The sequence below is a fragment of the Oncorhynchus keta genome, chromosome 10 (assembly GCF_023373465.1).
Source record: "Oncorhynchus keta strain PuntledgeMale-10-30-2019 chromosome 10, Oket_V2, whole genome shotgun sequence".
In the NCBI taxonomy this organism is placed as follows: Eukaryota; Metazoa; Chordata; class Actinopteri; order Salmoniformes; family Salmonidae; genus Oncorhynchus; species Oncorhynchus keta.
In genome coordinates this window covers 64,871,919-64,894,177 of record NC_068430.1, presented here as the reverse complement: position 1 = coordinate 64,894,177, position 22,259 = coordinate 64,871,919, and the positions used below count along the sequence as shown (strand labels likewise).

At 44.4% G+C, this 22,259-nt stretch overlaps 1 protein-coding gene and 1 long non-coding RNA gene across 2 annotated transcripts in view; one reads left to right on the top strand and one right to left on the bottom strand.

The window, feature by feature from the left end:
- Window positions 1–22,259, bottom strand: part of LOC118389217 ((E3-independent) E2 ubiquitin-conjugating enzyme UBE2O-like) — a 54,875-nt gene that overhangs the window by 6,671 nt on the left and 25,945 nt on the right. The window contains exons 2-18 of the mRNA XM_052526061.1: window positions 18,979–19,038; window positions 18,473–18,583; window positions 17,183–17,280; window positions 17,018–17,081; window positions 16,297–16,440; window positions 16,027–16,136; window positions 11,159–11,309; window positions 10,788–10,893; window positions 10,128–10,482; window positions 6,584–6,738; window positions 4,506–4,618; window positions 4,099–4,230; window positions 3,781–3,870; window positions 2,543–3,422; window positions 2,177–2,313; window positions 1,675–1,878; window positions 839–896 (exon numbers count right to left, since the gene is read on the bottom strand). Of these exons, the coding sequence (XP_052382021.1) occupies window positions 839–896; window positions 1,675–1,878; window positions 2,177–2,313; window positions 2,543–3,422; window positions 3,781–3,870; window positions 4,099–4,230; window positions 4,506–4,618; window positions 6,584–6,738; window positions 10,128–10,482; window positions 10,788–10,893; window positions 11,159–11,309; window positions 16,027–16,136; window positions 16,297–16,440; window positions 17,018–17,081; window positions 17,183–17,280; window positions 18,473–18,583; window positions 18,979–19,038 (2,968 nt within the window). The remainder of the gene's footprint in view (window positions 1–838; window positions 897–1,674; window positions 1,879–2,176; window positions 2,314–2,542; window positions 3,423–3,780; window positions 3,871–4,098; window positions 4,231–4,505; window positions 4,619–6,583; window positions 6,739–10,127; window positions 10,483–10,787; window positions 10,894–11,158; window positions 11,310–16,026; window positions 16,137–16,296; window positions 16,441–17,017; window positions 17,082–17,182; window positions 17,281–18,472; window positions 18,584–18,978; window positions 19,039–22,259) is intronic.
- LOC127932294 (uncharacterized) lies at window positions 1,016–1,578 on the top strand. The gene is made up of 3 exons (XR_008144714.1): window positions 1,016–1,194; window positions 1,228–1,293; window positions 1,327–1,578. It is a non-coding gene; the product is annotated as an uncharacterized LOC127932294 (long non-coding RNA).

The window sequence follows — 22,259 nt, the reverse complement described above, 5'->3', positions numbered from 1 at the left end:
GATGAAGGGTAGGAGACGGGTTAAAGAAGGAATTTTAAGCCTTGACACATGGATTGTGTGTGTGCCATTCAGAGGGTGACTGGGCAAGACAAACGATTGAAGTGCCTTTGAACAGGGTAAGGTAGTAGGTGCCAGGCGTACCGGTAAATTAGTTAATAGACCATTAAGAGAATTCCAAACCTCTCTGCCAATAACAGCTAGTTTCCCCCTCCCGACTCAGACCACTTCCAGACAGTCCAAGCCAAAATCCTGCTTGAGAAATTGCTCTTTGCTGAGAAGACATTTGTTTCTTTTTGCAATTTTAATTGAACACAATCACAGTAAGGTACTTAATTGTTACCCAGAAATGATTTGATAGAGCTAAATTGGACCATTAAGTTACTAAGGACCCAAAATACCTTAGAAATCAAAGATATTTCCACATTAACCCTTTATTCTAGTGTACGGAAAGATTCAAAACACTTTTGTTGGCCACAAACACCTTCATGACAATTGAAATGTATTCAGCCTAATGTGGATTAACCTGTATAAGCCTATTAGCCTAGTTTCCGATAGCAACAAATCCTAAAATTGTCTCCAACATCCTGAGTTGACTATTGCTGATGGGAAGTTGAGGCAGTTTAACCACGACAGCCTTGTCAGAGGGGGATGGTGTGTGACACTCACTGCAGCTGGAGCCGACGTGTATATGGACGGCATGAATAAAACATTGACTTCTGCTGCAGGGAAGACAATTGGGGGGGTCCCTAGAGGACCTGAACCTGACCTGGTGAAGGATCAAATCAAATCTGTACGCGTGACTTTAAGAGTAGGTCTAGTGAGGTCAGTTTAGACTCGCCTTGGATGGAGATGAGCACTTGCAGCAGGCTCGACTTGCTGGTCCACCTCTCTGTACCCTGAGGATTGATAAACAGAGAAGACTGTGTGAGGTACATTTTATACAAACAGATTATATAATGTTCAAAATAACACTTTTAAAAAAGTCAAAAAGGGACAGTAATGGGTGGTCGAAGAACAGTCAAAGGGACGGTAATGCGTGGTCGAAGAACAGTCAAAGGGACGGTAATGGGTGGTCTAAGAACAGTCAAAGGGACGGTAATGGGTGGTCTAAGAACAGTCAAAGGGACAGTAATGGGTGGTCGAAGAACAGTCAAAGGGACGGTAATGGGTGGTCGAAGAACAGTCAAAGGGACGGTAATGGGTGGTCGAAGAACAGTCAAAGGGAAGGTAATGGGTGGTCGAAGAACAGTCAAAGGGACGGTAATGGGTGGTCGAAGAACAGTCAAAGGGACGGTAATGGGTGGTCGAAGAACAGTCAAAGGGAAGGTAATGGGTGGTCGAAGAACAGTCAAAGGGACGGTAATGGGTGGTCTAAGAACAGTCAAAGGGAAGGTAATGGGTGGTCGAAGAACAGTCAAAGGGAAGGTAATGGGTGGTCGAAGAACAGTCAAAGGGAAGGTAATGGGTGGTCGAAGAACAGTCAAAGGGACGGTAATGGGTGGTCTAAGTATTTTACCTCGATACTGTAGTTTGTGTATTGACATTGTCCTTGTCTATTAATGTTCTGTATTATGTCATGTTTCATGTTTTGTGTGGGCCCCAGGAATCCTAATAAAATACCCAAAATACAGAGTATCACACTTCTTTAAGGGCGGGATAAAGGTCTACTTTCACCTTGCCGATCCAGGTGCCCAGCAGGCTGACGCAGACCTTGCCGTTGTCGTAGAGGTTGGGGTTGAGGCGCCCGCTGCACTGTGACAGGTAGCGGAAGAGGGGCGGCACTGACGGGTAAATGTTTGGCAGCTGGATGTCGAAGAGGAACAGGCCGTCCTCGTAAGGGGTGCGCGTGGGCCCCTTGATCAGAGCTGAGAACAGGTCCTGTAAAGAGAGGGGGACGAGGTGAAGAAACAGAGGAGACGAATGGAGAGCCACTTCAAATGTCAACGAGAGTAGCACATGTTCACCATCATCATTGGAATTATCACTTATCTTCAGAAATAACAGCACAAAGCGGTTTTTAAATCAAGTGTTTAATGAGTGCAGAGAAACTGGCAGCTCAAAACCGGAGTCACTTTAGCCACTGAAGAGTGGTCTGATGCAATTTAATACTTGACTGTAATCGACTACATTCGGATCACTTCCAAACGGCGCTCTTCTCCGGTGTCTGTTAGCGTACCATGCGGTCCTCGAAGGTTTTCACCATGATGCCGTCGGGCAGCGAGGTGGCCAGCAGAGCCATCTCCTTCCTCACGGTGCTGAAAAACTTCTTGGCCTCGGCCGGCTGGAACTCCATCTTCTTAAAGGTGTGGGTGTCTGGCAGGAGTCAGATAAATGTTGTGGCATTCCAACAAGGCATTTAGTGAGTATTTGAAAAGGCCATCTGAACTAATGGACCAGTGCATTTAAAATGTTTGAACAGGGCATTTTTGGAGCTATTTAAGTCATGGGGTGTATTCTTCTCCCAGTACTACTAGTTTAGTGGATGTCTCAGTAACAAAGACTCAAACAATGACAAGCTAAAAGCACAGTATTGCGTCCTCACCTGGTGACCACTCCAGCACAGAGAACACCTCTCCCTTGGCACTGGTGAAGGTGACGCCGGGCTTGCCACCACTCTGTTGGCACAGGACAGGCGTATCGCTAGGCCACTCTGGTGCCGCGCCTGGCGTCTTCGCCACCTCCTCCTGGGGCCTTTCTTCACCCCCTCTTTCTCCTCCTTCCGTACTCCCACCTCCTCCTGCGCCGCCTCCTCCGGCCTCCACCACCGCCTCCATCCGCTCCTCCTCCACGATGGCCACATTGTCCAGGGTCTTCCTCAGGTTCTCCTGAAGCTTCTTGATGTCATCCAGGAAGCGCTTCTCCTTGGTGGGTTTCTCTGGCGTGACGGCAGTGGCGGTGTTGGCGTTAGTCCCGTTGGCGGAGGGCGTGGCACCGGATGTGGGCGAGGTAGGCGAGCCGCCCGTCCATAGCTGCTCCACGGTCATGTTCTTCAGGCTCTCCAGGATCTTCAGGGCCTCCTTGAGCTCGCGGAAGCCCCGCGGCGTGCAGTCTTTCCCGGGGAGCTTCTCTGCAGCATCACCCCCTCCTGCTCCAGGGGTGGTTCCTCCAGCACCGGCACCTGGGCTGGCTATAGCCCCAGCTCCCTCCTGGTCCTCTATGGCATTAGGGGGCTTGGTGGGGGTGGTGGCCCCTGCTTTGCCGCCCTCCTCGGGGGGGATGATGAAGGGGCTGGGGCCGGTGGGGGCCGGGGTGGCGGTGTCCTCGTTGGCGGGGTGCTGGTCGTCCTCGTTGGTAGTCAGGCCGTTGTCAGTCTCCCAGCTGTCGCTCTCGTCCTCCCACTCCTCCGTGGACAGGCCACTGCTGCTCTCCTCCACGGAGTCATAGTCAGTCTCCTCGATCTCAGACTCCACGTTGTACAGGTGCTAGATGGAAGGGGGGTTAGAAAACAAACTAAATCATCGCCGCGTTTATAGGCAGTCATTAATAATTACTAACTTTCATTAAATGCTTTTTGTGTCAATATCAAATGTCATTATAGAATACATTTTTCAAAAGGGCAGCAAGCAAGTCACACAGCAGCATGCTATCTGCAACACAAATTCAGATTACACACAATTAGCATGAACACACAATTACCTGAGCAGAAGGTACAGTAGTAGGACACGTCATTGGTATAGTGAACACAAGCCAACAAAAACTTAACAGAAACCAACAGAGCCACCGATTAGTGACCACTACAACCTCGCATGCGGACAGAAAGACTACAATTACCATGAGTACCTGTGGCAGGACGATGGTCATGGAGTTGTCAGCCCACACCACCTCCACCTTGCTGCTCACGTCCACTCTGAAGACCTGGCCTACTGATGTCTGGGCAGATGATAAAAGATAAAAGACCGGTATGTGAAAATACTCTTTCTACACTATAGTACTGTACTGGATGATATTTCCTTTCAGAGCACGCTTTTAGTAACTATGATGGATCTGTAACCAGGCCAAGGCACCTGTACAACGTGGACCGGCAAAGAACACTCCAAGAGCCACAAGGAAAACTACTAACATGTCAACAGACAAAATTAATGACATTTTCGAACTTACATCGTTCTCACACTCTGTATTCCGCTCGTTCTCAGAGTTCCCTATCCTGATGACGATATCAGTGGTACGGAAGTGGAAGTCTGGGTGGTCGGCGATGTCGTACACACTAACATCCTCCTCTTCTCCTATGACCTAAACAAACAAAACTATCAGCCATTAGACTGATATAATGCAACTCAAATGACACTATAAGCCACCATATGTAGTGCACTATTTTTGACCAGAGCAATAGGACCATGGGGCTATTGCTTTGGCCCAAGGTAGTGCACTACATGTGGAATAGGTTAATGTGGAAGAGTAATTTCAGACGGGCCCGAATTCAATTTCTATAGAGCTATGGATTATTTAAAAAATGTTGTTGTTCCCCCGGATGACCCGAGCCGACCCACAATGCCCAGCAGACTGACCTCTACGTTGTCGCTGGAGGCGTTGAGTTTGATCCACTTCACGGCACACGTCCTGCCCTTGTGGTCGCCCGACTGGATGACCCCGTACACGCCTGGGTCCGTAGGGGCTTGGGCTGTGTGACCACACACACAGAGCGAGAGAGAGAGCTGAAGTTACTTTCTGACCTGAGGCACAAAATGTATCACCAAGGACACCATGTATGAAAATGAAAGTCAAACGAGGGAGCCATTTATCAGGTTACTTCCTCCACAGTTACAGAACCAAAATAAACTATATTTAAACCATGTTAAATATAGACGATAGAGTAAACATAGTGGTACAGTCAAACAATGGCCTAAATATGAGCTGATCTAATAGCTGATTTACATTACAGGGCTGACCTGTGCCGTACTGTGCTGGCTCTGATATTTTTATTTTCTACTCCAGCAATTATAGCCAGTGTTTCCCCTATATTCATGTTTGGAAATAGTTGTTTTTCCCCTGCGTACACGTAAAAACTAAAACCACATACAAAGTATGTAGAAAGGATACTGGTGCTATATACATACACATACTTTTCAATATTTTATTACCGTACAACCTTTTTCTGAAATTGATGAAATATTTTTTCCCCTCATCGATCTACACACAATACTCCATAATGACAAAGGAAAAATATGTTGAGAAATGTTGAAAAAATGTATATGTATATTTTTTTCAATTATGAAATATCACATTTAGATAACATTTACATTTAAGTCATTTAGCAGACACTCTTATCCAGAGCGACTTACAAATTGGTGCATTCACCTTATGACATCCAGTGGAACAGTCTTCAGACCCTTTACTCAGTACTTTGCTGAGGCACCTTTGGCAGCAATTACAGCCTGGACTCTTCTTGGGTGTGACACTACAAGCTTGGCACACCTGTATTTGAGGAATTTCTCCCATTCTTCTCCGCAGATCCTCTCAAGCTCTGTCAGGTTGAATGGGGAGTGTCACCTCACAGCTATTTTCAAGTCTCTCCAGAGATGTTCGATAGGGTTAAATGTTAAAGTCCGGGCTCTGGTTGGGCCACTCAAGGACATTCAGAGACTTGTCCCGAAGTCACTCCTGCGTTGTCTTGGCTGTGTCTTAGGGCCGTTGACCTGTTGGAAGGTGAACCTTCGCCCCAGTCTGAGGTCCTGGGCGCTCTGGAGCAGGATTTCATCAAGGATCTCCCTGTACTCCGTTCATCTTTCCCTCGATCCTGACTAGTCTCCAAGTTCCTACCACTGAAAAACATTCCCACAACATGATTCTGCCACCACCATGCTTCACCGTAGGGATGGTGCCAGGTTTCCTACAGATGTGATGCTTGGCATTCAGGCCAAAGAGTTCAATAATTCCAGTGAATCTGGTTTCTCATGGTCAAAGTCCTTTAGGTGCCTTTTGGCAAACTCCAAGTGGGCTTTCTTGCCTTTTACTGAGGAGTGGCTTCCGTCAGGCCACTCTACCACAAAGGCCTGATTGGTGGAGTGCTGCAGAGATGGTTGTCCTTCTGGAAGGTTCGCCCATCTCCACAGAGGAGCTCTGTCAGAGTGACCATCGTATTCTTGGTCAACTCCCTATCCAAAGCTCCTCTCCCCTGATTGTTTGGCCGAGAGGCCAGCTCTAGGAAGAGTCTTGGTGGTCCCAAACTTCTTCCATTTAAGGATGATGGAGGCCACTGTGTTCTTGAAGACCTTCAATGCTGCAGACATTTTTTGGTACCCTTCCACAGATCTGTGCCTCTACAACCCGGTCTCTGAGCTATACGGACAATTCGATCGACCTCACGGCTTGGTTTTTGCTCTAACATGCACCGTGAACTATGATTTGGAAAGGCACACACCTGTCTATACACGTGACAAAAAAAACATTGATTTGATTTCTGTTTATTATTTTAAATACATTTGCAAAAATGTCTAAAAACCTGTTTTTGCTCTGTCATTGTGGGGTATTGTGTGTAGATTGATGAAGGAATTTTAAAATCCATTCAGAATAATGCTATAACGTAACAAAGTGTGGGAAAAGTCAAGGGGTCTGAATACGAGTGGGAAGTGCGCTAGCTACTTACGTCGTTTGTCGACAACAAAGTCTCCGGGGCAGAACTCGTGGTTGTCCAGGTGCTGGATGGGGATGAGGTCATTGGAGCGGATGAGTGTCTCCATGCGGCCGTCCTTCCAGAGGACGTCGGCCGAGGTCTTCGTGGACACAACCTCTACCGCTACCCTGACGGTTAAAAAAAAACAGGGAGATGGCAGATATTAGAACTAGTGACTAACTTACTAGAATTCACTGACAAGGCCTAACAATTTCACTAAGTTGTTTTGGTTAAGAGTGGAAAATGCCTATAGGTTACACAACGGAAAGTTAAACTGACTCAGCTATATGCGCAGCAGCAGTGTGAATCAAAGATATCCCGCGGTGCCGAATCTAATCTCCTCTGCCTTGCATCCTCTGTCACTGTCTCCCTCCAGCCATAATATTCATCTCATGTCGTGTCTTTTCTTTAAAATCACTCTCTCCTCTAACTCAATTCAATCCCCCAATTCAGCCAACTCCCCTTGCTCTGCCTCACTAGCTCCTCCTTGCTGTCGTATCCCCCCCATTAGTCTTCCTCTCGCTCTCTACCCCTGCAACTCAATCTAATTTTTTTCTCTCTGTCTCTTTCAATCAGAGGACCTGTATGTTATCTGGGCACACCTAAGCACATGCTACATGATTTATCAGCTGCCAGCTATATTTAACCACCAGATCTGATCTACAAGGCAGTTTAAAAGGGGGGGAATGACAGCCTTGGGTAGCGTCTGAAATGGCATCCTGAGTTTGAGTTTATTTTTTATTTTTACAGGGACAGTGCACATTAATCAACGTTTCAGTAAAAGTGCCGGTTTTAGCCAGCCGGCTAATTTTCAACCGCAGTCCCTGGGCAGGGTATTAAAAACAATTACAATATAGACAACATAGAACATAGAACAAGCAAGACATAGCAACATAGGACAAGCAAGACATAGCATACAGACAGAGCAACATAGGACAAGCAAGACATAGCATACAGACAGGGCAACATAGGACAAGCAAGACGTAGCATACAGACAGAGCAACATAGAACAAAAAGCAGCAAGACAAAATTCATAAAAGCAAAAAAGTGTTTCCACACCTCACAAGCTACAGACAACAGACAACATGGAAAGTGGCAACACACAGCTAGGGACCATGTTCACAAATCTGATTGACCTTTAGCCATGTCTTCAAGCATTTTGTGAAAGTGTGATATGTGGTGCAGTTATGTGTGTCTGATGGCAGTGTATTCCAGACATGGGAAGCTCTCACAGAGAATGCAGATTTACTAAAGGTGCTTTTCCTTAGGGGAACTATACAGTCACCTCTCATGGCAGACCTTGTGGATCTGCTGCAATATGTCTGGGTTTTCTGTTTAACAAAAATATTGAGTGGAGGGGGAGCCAGGCCATTAAGGATCTTGAATACAAGACATGCGTCGGTGTATTGCACAAGATTTTCCCAACTCAAAAGCTCATGCTTTCTAAGGATGTGACAATGATGATGGCTATTGGGCTTCCTATCAAGCACTTTGAGAGCCTGTTTGTAGACAGACTGAATAGGTTTTAATGTTGTACAGCAAGCTTGGGCCCAACTAGTCAAGCAGTATGTTAAGTGGGGGAGTATCATAGAGTTGAAGTACAGTTTTGCTACCTCTGTAGTCAAACAATTTCGTATAAATCCGAAATTAGCTAGGTTGAATTTAGTTATTTGAATTACCTTTTTCACATGCTTTTTAAAAGAGAGGTTGGAATCAAGTATGATGCCAAGGTACTTAAAATCGGATACCACCTGGAGCTTCTCCCCTGACACAGACATCTGGCTCAGTAGCATCTGTTGCCCTCTTTGTGAAGAACATGCAAACAGTTTTTTTCACATTGAGATGCAAACACGAGTCACTGAGCCACTTTGTAACCTGGACCATTACAGTAGTGAGTTCTTGTGCAGCTTGTTGTTTGATCTTTGCATGCACATATATCACTGTATCATCTGCATACATTTGAACTTCAGACCCAGTACAGACAGAAGGCAGATCATTAATGTACAGGCTGAACAGGAGGGGCCCCAGTATTGACCCTTGGGGCACGCCCACATCATAGCTACGAGTGGGCGACAGCTCATTGCTCACTCCGACACACTGAGTTCTGCCTTCAAGGTATGATTTCATCCATCTCAAGGCATCAGGGGAAAAGTTGAACTTGGACAATTTTGTTGGACAATCCTATTGCCTATATATAAACGCACTACTTTTAACCAAGGCTGTGGTCAAAAGTAGTGCACTATATAGGAAATATCAGATATGCAGCCTTGGAAAACCTGCTACTTTTTTTGAATGGCGCCTGGTAGAAATTGAAGTACTTGAATTCTGCAATGTCTTGAGAAAAGGTTACATCAACCCAAACGTCAACCTATTTGGAAACGTCAACATAACGGTGCATAGCTAATTGTTGGTATCGGCGTGATTTTTATAACAAAAGGAACTTAACTATCGAGTTTTTAGTCAGAGAACCACAAGGAGAGCGAGTGCGGTAGTGAGCGTATTCATTTCCACAATGCACCAATACCACTAGATTTATGCTAGTATAATCTGTAAATTGTTATTGGTACTAATATTGAATTGGTACTATATTCAGATTGATACTAGTACTGGATTGGCACTAGATTAGTACAAGGCCTAGTATTACCATAGAGTGGTACTAGTACTGGATGGATGCTAGGGTCAAGATGTGAAAACAAGGCCAGGTCACACCGTCACTGGCAGCATCCACACAGTGTAATAACACCCAGGGTCATTAATGTACATCTGCTCCAGGAAATAAGCCTGAAATCGATCCTCGTAGTTAGTAACAAGCCATCAGAAGGTTCGTTAGGAGGAGAGGACATTTTCTAGGAGACAAGATGTTGGATCGATGAACACTGGTCTGTTTGGCTGAGGAGTGGGTGTAAGGTGACCCCGCTCTGTGTGTATGCATCCCAAATGGAATTGGCACCCTATTCCCTTTTTGACAAAAGTAGTGCACTACTATAAGGAATAGGGTGCCATTTCGGATGCAGCCTCTGTCTCTGGCCTAAGACGGAGGAAAATGATCTGTACAAGGGTGGGAGGCATGAGAAGCTGGGAGAGGCACAATGTGTCCTTGAGCAAGGCACTTCACCCTTATTTTCTTCAGGGGCGCTGTACTACTACGCATGTGACAAACAATAAATACAAGTGACACTGGGGTCAAGGATGCAGCATTTTTGCCAGCGGGTAGCTGAATTCTTGCCAGCAAGCTATTGATCATCCTTTACACGCGCCAAGGAGAGAAGAGAATGGCCAGAGAAGGGACATGTCCTGAATGGAGAGAGAAAAATGGAGGGAGGGTGCAAGAGAGGGAGGAATAGCTGAAGTTCTGAAAGGGAGGGCGTGAGGGAGAGAAGGCAGAAAGAAGGAGGGGAGAGGACTAAAGTGTGGCCTAGGCTCTGACCTTGTCTGCTACATTTGTAGTCATTTATATACATTTGTAGTCACATGGCATATTATGAATACAAGTTGTTTTGATTGACAACTGGCTCACCTGTCGCCGGGCTTAAACTCGCGGGAGAACTTGGTCCTCTTTTTCTTGTGCTTCCTTTTCAGGTTGCGGATGGACAGTGGGATGCTCTTCTTCCTGTTCAGGCCCCCCAGACCGCCGCTCTGCGACGACGCGGTGCTACTTGCCGACGACGTCAGCGACAACGTGTCGTCCGTGTCCTCCGCCCCCGCCTCATCGTCTGCATCCTGCTCCGCGGGCTCGGGCCATGGGTCAGAGGGGGGAGGGCACAGGGGCGAGGGCTGGAGGGTGTGGTTGGGGCCGTTGTTGGGGTGGTGAGGACGGGGGAGCGCGGTGTGGTTGGTGGAGTCTGGGTGGGTGTTGTCAGACTTGAGGTCACCTGGGTGTGGGGAGGGGGACGACAAGGTTGATTGTCGTAGAGTTGGTTTTACATGCAAAATTGACTTGTGGTACAGTATATGCAGTGACTTGGGACTGACCTAAGCATGAAGAATAGATTTTAATTGTGGGGCGAACTACTCTGCACAAGGTGTGCTGTTATCAGATGGGCACTCAGGAGTAGATTGTAATTGAGACAGAAATGATTCTAAAATAAAATAAAAATTGAGTGAGGATATCTGTCAAAAAATGACAAGGAAAAAATGTCTGATGACCAACATAGGTATAAATAAAAGCAGCATTTACCGTCAAGGCTGTCGGTGTTGTCCGTGGAGTGCTGGTTGGCACCTTGTGTGTCTGCATTTTCACTGGGCTTCTTCCCTAACAACTCCTTCTTGAACATTCTTTTCAACTGCAGGAAGGACATTGTCATAGGACACTGATATAATACAAAACATGGCAAAAATAAACAGGTAGCGCATGCTTTGAGGGAAGAAAATTGGATACATGGAGTATCCGTACAATCAGAGTCAAATTTGTGATCAATTGTTTCACACACACACACACACACACACACACACACACACACACACATTTAAAAACGGGGACAGGCACGGACAAAAAGTATTATATATAGAAACATTTCCTCTCCCTTTCTCTCACACACACACACACACCTTCCTGGCTACGGGGTCCTCTGGGAGTCCGGGGGCTCCGTCGGGCCACTCACAGGTGATGTGTGTGGTGTCTCCCTTGGCTGGGAACACGTACAGGGCCCTCTCCCCCAGCTGCCTCTGGGTGTGGTCGTAGTAGCCCAGACGCTTCACTCTGGATCAGAACAAACACATGTAGGGGGAGCATGTTATTAGAAGGATCATAGAAGTAAAAGAATGGGTGTGTTAGGGATGAGCATCTCTCCATCTAGATACATGGGCTTTGACACAATGCTCTAACATTTGTTGCATGAACACATTCATTCTCTATTCTAAATTAAAATTGTATACTGAGCTGGATCCTTCAAAGCTGACTTCTTGTAGCCGAGTGGCCCTTTGTGTATGTGTGTGTAGGCACTTAAGCCACTATCAGATTCCCCAACACCCACTGATCATTTCAGCAGATAGTACATTTTTGCTAGTAATATGTCAATATTTATCTGCAGAAATGACCAATCAACCCTTGAAGTATCAAAAAAATATTATGAAAAAATATTTTTGGCCTTACTGAAGTGTCTGTCCTACTTTGGAGATGTAAGAAAGATGAGGTAATATGTGTTATTTTTTGTACATGTATTTAACCCCTTATTTTTGGCAACAAAAAAAGAATTACAAATTGTACTTGGCCTTACTGCTATTAGACCATACAAACACATTTTTGGCACTAAACATTCTCCATATATAATTCCACACATTTTTTCAAACCTGGGGACCTTCAGACTGGTCATGTGAGGCCTATGGGCATCTTAGAGCAAAACAACCGACATGTAGAGTCTCAGCTATCCACACAGGGTCATGTTAGTGTGGAGCCCAAACTGTTCGGTAGCAACAGTAACAACTCGGCAGATGGGCTGAATTGAGATGTGTCCCAAGACGCTTGTGGGAGACGTCGAGCAAACCGTTCGGACACTACAGATGATTTTGTGAGAACACCTATTTTCAGATGTCTCAGGGTTTCACAAACACCACTCTAACTCTCAACATTCACTGCAGATGCGGAAGTGCGACATCGATGCAGTTGAAGTCAGAAGTTTACATACACTTAGGTTGGAGTCATTAAAACTTGTTTTTCAACCACTGCACACATTTCTTGTTAACAAATTATAGTTTTGGCAAGTCAATTAGGACATCTACTTTGTGCATGACACGAGTCATTTTTCCAACAATTGTTTACAGACAGATTATTTCACTTATGATTCACTATCACAATTCCAGTGGGTCAGGAGTGTATATACACTAAGTTGACTGTGCCTTTAAACAGCTTGGAAAATTGATTTGAGTTAATTGGAGGTGTACCTGTGGATGTATTTCAATGCCTACCTTCAAACTCAGTGCCTCTTTGCTTGACATCATGGGAAAATCAAAAGAAATCAGCCAAGACCTCAGAAAATAAATTGTAGACCTCCACAAGTCTGGTTCATCATTGGGAGCAATTTCCAAATGCCTGAAGGTACCACGTTCATCTGTACAAATAATAGTACGCAAATATAAACACAATGGGACCACGCAGCCATCCTACCGCTGAGGACGGAGACGCGTTCTGTCTCCTAGAGATGAACGTACTTTGGTAAGAAAAGTGCAAATCAATCCCAGAACAGCAGCAAAGGCCCTTGTTAAGATGCTGGAAGAAACCAGTATATAACCAGTCTCTATATCCGCTATGCAATCTGGTTTCAGAGCTGATCATGGGTGCACCTCAGCCACGCTCAAGGTCCTAAACGATATCATAACCGCCATCGATAAGAGACATTACTGTGCAGCCGAATTCATCGACCTGGCCATGGTTTTCGACTCTGTCAATCACCACATTCTTATTGGCAGACTCAAAAGCCTTGGTTTCTCAAATGATTGCCTCGTCTGGTTCACCAACTACTTCTCTGATAGAGTTCAGTGTGTCAAATCGGAGGGCCTGTTGTTCGGACCTCTGGCAGTCTCTATGGGGGTGCAACAGGGTTCAATTCTCGGTCCGACTCTCTTCTCTGTATACATCAATGTCGTCGCTCTTGCTGCTGGTGATTCTCTGATCCACCTCTACGCAGACAACATCATCCTGTATACCTCTGGCCCTTCTTTGGACACTTAACTAAACTCCAGACGAGCTTCAATGCCATACAACTCTCCTTCCGTGGATTCCAACTGCCCTTAAATGCTAGTAAAACTAAATGCATGCTCTTCAACTGATCACTGCCCGCACGTCCATCTCTACTCTGGACGGTTCTGACTTAGAATATGTGGACAACTACAAATACCTTGGTGTCTGGTTAGAATGTAACCTCTCCTTCCAGACTCACATTAAGCATCTCCAATCCAAAATTCAATCTAAAATCGGCTTCCTATTTCGCAACAAAGCATCCTTCACTAATGCTGCCAAACATACCCTCATAAAACTGACCATCCTACCGATCCTAGACTTCAGCAATGCCATTTACAAAATAGCCTCCAACACTCTACTCAACAAATTCGATGCAGTCTATCACATTATATATTATTGTCATCCGTTTTGTCACCAAAGCCCCATATACTACCCACCACTAAGACCTGTATGCTGTCGTTGGCTGGCCCTCGCTTCATATTCGTCACCAAACCCACTGGCTCCAGGTCATCTACAAGTCTCTGCTAGGTAAAGCCCCACCTCATCTCAGCTCACTGGTCACCATAGCATCACCCACCCGTAGCACACGCTCCATCAGGTATATCTCACTGGTCACCCTCGAAGCCAATTCTTCCTTTGTCCGCCTTTCCTTCCAGTTCTCTGCTGCGAATGACTGGAACGAACAGCAAAGATCACTGAAGATGGAGACTCATATCTTCCTCACTAGCTTTAAGCACCAGCTGTCAGAGCAGCTCACAGATCACTGCACCTTTACATAGCCCATCCAACTACCTCATCCCCATACTGTACTTATTTATCGTGCTCCTTTGCACCCCAATATCTCTACTTGCACATTCATATATACATATTCTGCACATCTACCATTCCTATGTTTAATTGCTATATTACTTCGCAACCATGGCATATTTATTGCCTTACCTCCCTCATTTGCACATACTGTATATAGACTTTTTCTACTGTATGTTTGTTTATTCCATGTGTAACTCTGTCGTCGTATGTGTCGAACTGATTTGCTTTATCTTGGCCAGGTCGCAGTTGCAAATGAGAACTTGTTCTCAACTAGCCTACCTGGTTAAATAAAGGTGAAAAAAAATCCATAGTAAAACGAGTCCTATATCGACATAACCTGAAAGGCCGCTCAGCAAAGAAGAAGCCACTGCTCCAAAACCGCCATAAAATAAGCCAGACTATGGTTTGCAACTGCACATGGGGTCAAAGATTGTACTTTTTGGATAAATGTCCTCTGGTCTGATGAAACAAAAATAGAACTGTTTGGCCATAATGACCATCGTTATGTTTGGAGGAAAAGGGGGGGGCTTGCAAGCCGAAGAACACCATCTCAACCGTGAAGCACGGGGGTGGCAACATCATGTTGTGGGGGTTCTTTGCTGCATGAAGGTCTGGTGAACTTCACAAAATAGATGGCATCATGTGGCAGGAAAATGTGGATATATTAAAGCAACATCTCAAGACATTAGTCAGGAAGTTAATGCTTGGTTGCACATGGGTCTTCCAAATGGACAATGACCCCAAGCATACTTCCACAGTTCTGGAAAAATGGCTTAAGGACAACAAAGTCAAGGTATTGGCGTGGCCATCACAAAGCACTGACCTCAATCCCATAGAACATTTGTGTTCAGAACTGAAAAAGCGTGTGCGAGCAAGGAGGCCTACAAACCTGACTCAGTTACACCAGCTCAGTCAGGAATGGCCAAAATTCACCCAACTTTTTGTGGGAAGCTTGTGAAATGCTACCTGAAACATTTGACCCAAGTTAAACAATTTAAAGGCAATGCTACTAAATACTAATTGAGTGTATGTAAACTTCTGACCCACTGGGAATGTGATGAAATAAATAAAAGCTGAAATAAATCATTCTGACATTTCACATTCTTAAAATAAAGTGCTGATCCTAACTGACCTAAGACAGGACATTTTTACTAGGATTAAATGTCAGGAATTGTGAAAAACTGAGTTTAAATGTATTTGGCTAAGGTGTATGTAAACTTACGACTTCAACTGTAGATGCAGTGGTTTGAGTCGCATCCAATGCATACAACTAGATTAAATTGACAGATTTTTTAAAATGGGGATGCTTTTATGATGCGAATTCAATTTTCCTCAGGGGCGTCAGACATTGACTTTAGGGGGTTAATATAGAACAGCTTTGGATTTCACCTGTCTCAAAAGCTAATGGTTCTGACCGTTTGGAACTTTAAGGAGAACTGCTCTTTCTCCAGCTACGCCCATAGGCTTACAGTGCAGCTTGCAAAAATTATTGCGGCCCTTTTTTATAACGTTACAACATCACCGTGTTCATATAAGCATCCAATTAAGACATGCAGGTGTGAGTGAGAGATGTGATTGTGAGGTGTGTATATAATGTGTGTGGAAATACTGTCCATACACTGCATATCTGTGACGGAAAACTGCAGCCTCTATGCTCCCTGAGTGTGGATGGCTGGATGGATGAGTGAGTCAACGAATGCAGGGCTCTAGTGCGACCATGTTACTCACATACGCGGGGGGAAAAGTATTTTGCTGTGCGACCTGGAATTTTTTATTTAGGAGTACCAGTGCGCCTACAAAAATGAAAGATTCAAATATTTTTCATTATGCTCCTAAATTTATTTTCAACTTAGGCGCTCATGTGCTCTTTGTAAAAAAATATTTTAAAAAGGTCAGCGTAGAGCCTTGGAATGAACAGACAGTATAGTACCTGCAGAGGTTCTCCTGGGAGATGGTAGAAGGAGGGGGGTAGACGCTGTCTGTGCCCTTGGGGGAGTAACTCTTGGTGATCCACGTCACCTTCAGCTCCGCCACCTGGACCTATGGGGGGGGTCACATGACAGAGAACCATTTAGAGCAGTGACATCACACGTACTGAAGTAGCTAAGCCTATTATTAGGTGGTAAGGTTATCTGGTCAGTAAAACACAGGAAAACTAAAAATAATGCACTATAAAATACGTAAATTGCCATCATCATACCTCTTCGACCACCACCCTGAACTTGCTCTTCTTACGGAGTACGGGCTTGACCCCGGAGAGCCACTGGACATTGGAGAAGACTTTGGCTGGCCCGATCAGCACCTGGCCTGGGTAGAAACCGTAGGCCTCTTCGAAGAACAGACCCTACCAACCAGGGAGGAGATGCATATCACTAACAAACAGAGGCAGTTTCCCTAACCCAGTCCATGGAGAATCTAAAAAGATCTGGAAGATATCCTGCTGCTCATTGGTCATGTCAACAAATGACAGGAGAACATAGCTAGTACTTAACAACCTTCAGTGTTTTTTCTCTCTTTTCTTTCAATAGTTGACTACATATACACGGTTGTATGAAATAACAGCAGATGTGAACATGAGTAACACCTAGGCACTCCCAGTCAAAGCACAACAGTTTCCGATTAATATTGGATGCACGCAACCTGCTACCTTAAACAAGATTAGGGTCGATACCATTTAAACTCAATTATCTAAAATCGGTTTCCTAAATTGACCCAGCTCAAATGGAATTGACCCCCAGCCCTGTTACAAAGTATCACACATCTATCTCTGGTCAATAAGGAGGAGTTGGAAGGACAAGGCTGTGAGGAGTAAGTTCATTTCATATTGCTTCCACCTAGCCAGCCTTATCCGGTCAGTGAAGTGCAGTGGACGAGGGCAGATGGCTATGTTTTCACACAAAAACTCATGGCATTTCACCTACCGAGTCACTAACGTGAGGACAGACGTCGTACAGCTTGGCGCCGTCCTCCACATTCATGGAACACCTGCAGTAGTAGAGGGAGGAGTTGAGCTAAGCATGAAGCAGACATATCGATGTAAATTAAACAGTTCTGAAATGACACTCATACTGGGACAGAATCTGTACCTGGCTCCATTGGACAGCTTGAGGATGATGTGGTTGGTCAGGTCGTACACCTTCCCCAGCCAGAAGTCGTAGGCTATGTAGTCCCCATACATGAAAGACTAGCAGGAAACACGCATTAAACTAATTATTGTAACAGAGACATCGACGTGGTACATATACAGTACCAGTCAAAATATATTTTATATTTGACAGCTTTGCACACTCTTGGTATTCTCTCAACCAGCTTCATGTGGTAGTCACCTGGAATGCATTTCAATTAACAGGTGTGCCTTGTTAAAAGTACATTTGTGGAATTTCTCTCCTTCTTAACGCATTTGAGCCAATCAGTTGTGTTGTGACAAGGTAGGGGTGGTATACAGAAGATAACCCTATTTGGTAAAATACCAAGTACATATTTCCCAGTTAAATAAAGATTAAACAAAAAATATAGAAATATTAAGGCAAGAACAGCTCAAATAAGCAAAGGGAAACGACAGCCTATCATTACTTAAAGACATGAAGGCCAGTCAATATGGATTTTTTTTCTGATAGTTTCTTCAAGTGCAGTCACAAAAACCATCAAGCGCTATGATGGAACTGGCTCTCATGAGGACCGCCACAGGAAAGGAAGACCCAGAGTTACCTCTTCTGCAGAAGGTAAGTTCATGAGAATTACCAGCCCCCATTTATTTGTGTAGCACAAATAAATGCTTCAGAGTTCAAGTAACAGACACATCCCAACATCTGTTCAGAGGAGACTGTGTGAATTAGGCCTTCATGGTTGAATTTCTGCAAAGAAACCACTACTAAAGGACACCAATAAGAAGAGACTTGCTTGAGTGAAGGAAAAGCAGCCAACAACTGCTCAGCATATGTGGGAACTCCTTAAAGACTGTTGGAAAAGCATTCCAGGTGAAGCTGGTTGAGAGAGTGCCAAGAGTGTGCAAAGCTGTCATCAAGGCAAAGGGTGGCTATTTGAAGAATCTTAAATATAAAATTAATTTTGATTTGTTTAACACTTTGGTTACTACATGATTCCATATGTGTTATTTCATAGTTTTGATTCCTCCACTATTATTCTACAATACAGAAAATAGTAAAGGTGTTCTAAAACTTTTGACCGGTAGTGTATATAGAATAAAGAAGTAAATTATGGACAACCTTCAAGGCATAGGCTACTACGGGAGATACTCGAGAAGGACAGAAATAATACATTTATTTGATAAATCACATGTGGAAATGTTTCCATCTTGCAACTCCTCTGTGGACAGTGTGGTCAAGTGAATACTGTGTCCATCTGTTTTTTCTTACCCAGATGTGATGTAGGTCTTTACTGTTGACGGGGTACAGGACACAGTTGGTCCCCACTAGTTTTACAGCACACTCTATGTCGATGTCGGTCACGATGCCACACTGGTTGTCCTGGAAACCACAAACAAGACAAGGTTTACCATATCACCATCACCCTGACAACTCTAGACAAAAACAACGCTCCAATGTGTGTCAGTGAGTTTTCATTTTTGTTTTCTATCACTAGTCAACTTAACTCAATAAATACCACCTGGGGACAGGTGTTGAATATTAGAATAAGCTACACATACGTTAAAATGTTTACTCAATACATTAGTGTGCTTGCATCAATCCCCATCTTAACAAAGAGGGCATGCATGTAAGCCCTTTCTGATAAAGGCATGTTAGCAGATTCTACATAAAAACACTGCAGCCTGTACAGTCATCCTGTGTTGGTACGCCGGTCACGTAGGGTGTCATCAGCTAACACAGTGTAGTGATACGACAGGAGAGGGAGCTCCGCTTACGTTAGAATTCATCCGCCGCACAATGTCTCGGATAACGATGGATCGATCTACAAGTTTCAGCTGCAACAGAGGGTGGAGAAAAGAGAGCGGGTGAGATGAGATCATCATAGAATACATAGAATACATAGACAAGACCGACCTCTAATTTCAACTGTCATTTTAGCATCTTGGCAACTGGAATGCCATTCGGTCCCGGTTACCGACCCAATCATCTCATCTGACCCAAGTCTTATGACTGCTATCTGATACCAGTAGTGATAACGCAGCAGTGAGATGGCTGTGCTAAATACAAGTCAGCCTCTTCCAAATTACAATAAGCAGTAGTACCTGTAGGGTTCTGCACATAATCCCACCTATACCAAAATATAATGTACATACAACACCTTTGATGAGAGTGCCTTCGGAAAGTATTCAGACGTCTTGACTTTTCCCCCATTTTGTTACGTTACAGCATTATTCTAAAATTGACACATTTATTTTTCCCCCCTCATCAATCTACACACAATACCCCATAATGACAATGCAAAAATAGATTACACATGTTTTTTAAATAAAACAAATGGGGGAAAAAATAACAAATAAAATAATAATTACATTTACACAAGTATAGAGACCCTTTACGCAGTACTTTGTGAAAGCACCTCTGGCAGGGATTACAGCTTTGGGTCTTCTTGGGTATGACCCTACAAGCTTGACACACCTGTATTTGGGAAAATTATCCCATTCGTCTCTGCATATCCTCTCAAGCTGTGTCAGGTTCGATGGGGAGCATTGCTGCACAGCTATTTTCAGGTCTCTCCAGAGACGTTTGATCAGGTTCAAGTCCAGGCTCTGGCTGGGCCACTCTAGGACATTCAGAGACTTGTCCCGAAGCCACTCCTGTGTTGCCTTGGCTGTGTGCTTAGGGTTCTTTTCCTGTTGGAAGGTGAACCTTCACCCCAGTCTGAGGTCCTGAGTGCTCTGGAGCAGGTTTTCATCAAGGATCTCTGTACTTTACTCCGTTCATCTTTCACTCGATCCTGACTAGTCTCCCAGTCCCTGCCACTGAAAAACATCCCCATAGTTAAATAAAGGTTCAATTAAAAAAAGAAAATGCTGCCACCACCATGCTTCACCGTAGGGATGGTGCCAGGTTTCCTCCAGATGTGAGACTTGGCATTCAAGCCAAAAAGTTCATCAGACCAGAGAATCTTGTTTCTTACAGTCAGTCTCTTTTTGCCTGTTGCAAACTCCAAGTGGGCTATCATGTGCCTTTTACTGAGTAGTGGCTTCTGTCTGGCCACTTCACCAGAAAGGCCTGATTTGTGGAGTGCTGCAGAGATGGTTGTCCTTCTGGAAGGTTCTCCCATATCCACAGAGGAACTCTAGAGCTCTGTCAGAGTAACCATTGGGCTCTTGGTCACATTAGACAGTCGATTGCCTTTCCAAATGAAGTTGTAGGAACATCAGGGATGATCAATGGAAACAGGATACACCTGAGCTCAGTTGAGTCTCATCGCAAAGGGTCTGAATACTTATGTAAATAAGGTATCTGTTTTTAATTTTTAATAACATTGACTAAAATTTCTAAAACCTGTTTTAACTTTGTCATTATGGGGTATTGTGTGTAGATTGTTGAGGATTTGTTTTTAATTAATCCATTTTAGAATAAGGCTGTAATGTAACAAAACAGTGAAAAAGTCCAGGAGTTTGAATACAAAGGCACTGTATATAGTATAAGGTATGAAAGTCTCGACTTTAACCGCAACTTCCCCCTGCCTGTCTCTCTCATCCGAAAGACAAGTTCGTACAGCAAAGATGCGGTCTATAAACGATGCACTGAGTTTATTCAGGGATCTCTGGGGAAGTAGAATGTATGCACACATGACTGTAAGTCGCTTTGGATAAAAGCGTCTGCTAAATGGCATATATAAGTAAGTATAAGTAAGTGCAAATAAGAGCATTCGAGTAGAAGATCAACATTTGGATGTCAGAGTGTACAGTTCAGTCTCACTCTTGCCACACAGAACTGGGAAAATACTGTTGGCCTTGTTAGTCTACAAAATATCAAAATACCACCAATGCAACAGATAAGTGGCAGTTTAAGAGAGGCACTACTAATTACAAATTATCTATATACCCTGGCAGCCCTATGTACAGCAAAAGCCTAATAGGTTGGTGGGTGGATAGACAGATTAATGAAGGAATTGGCATACAGGGAAATTACTAAATGAAAGCAGAATTTACTGGGTGGAAGTAATCAATGAGTGAATGTAGAAAGGATGATACATAGGGTTGGGACTGACTGGGTAAAACTGTGATTGGGTAATGTCTAGATGATACATCTTTTATCAAATTTAACATCAAAAGTTGCTTTAAAAAAAAAAGCATTTTCCCTAACCTTATTCTCCTAGGCTGCTGCGCAAGTTATCCTAAGCATGCTACGAGAAGTCAAATCGACAAAAGCTGTATCCCTTCTAGACAAAACCCAATAACTGAGGGGGGGGAACAGATGCCTTATCAGGGGATGACTGGGAAACCCTGTGCCTCCATGCACCGCTCTCCTGTTAACACACTTGGTGAGGTGAAATGTTCAGAATGTTGCAGGGAGAAATGCAATGAAGAACGAACATACTCCTTGAAAGACCATCATATCTGTTCTACTCCATACATTTCTATCCGAAACAAGTGATACCTTTGAAAACAGAATCCCAATAAGATACAGTAACTCAAACTAGCCTTTCCAGTCTGTATTTCTCAGTCTTAGCTCTAATTTAGTCGTATCTTTAATTCTCTACCATGTTGTTGCAGTAGACGAACATGAGAACATGGGAATTACACACAGACCACTCAACACCGGACTCCCTCGGGAGTCAAATCAGCTCGTTGCTGTCTATTCCATCTTCCAAGTGACGACACGTACTGTTCTCAAAATGTGGGGAGACAGACAAATCTCTCTTCAAAGGCAAGAGTTATTCAGTAAGCCAGGGATAGGCTAGTGGTGGGGCGCCAACATGCTCCATAATACTAATCAGTGTAATGTGGCTAGCGCTAGTAGTGGCAAGCTGCTCCTCTGGCTGGAGTTTGAATGGGTGGCAGCTGCCAGCCGGATGCCATCACCTACAATAGAATCATGGAGGAGAGAGGAGGGAGGCAGGATGAGAGATGATTAGGAGGAAGAAAAGAGGAGTGAAAACTAGGAGGGAGGAAGTGTGGTTATGAAGTGGAAGGGAAGGGTGTGTGTGCGCGTGAGAGAGCCAAAATTGGACATTACGGAGATATAAAAGCTATTACTCTAGTAA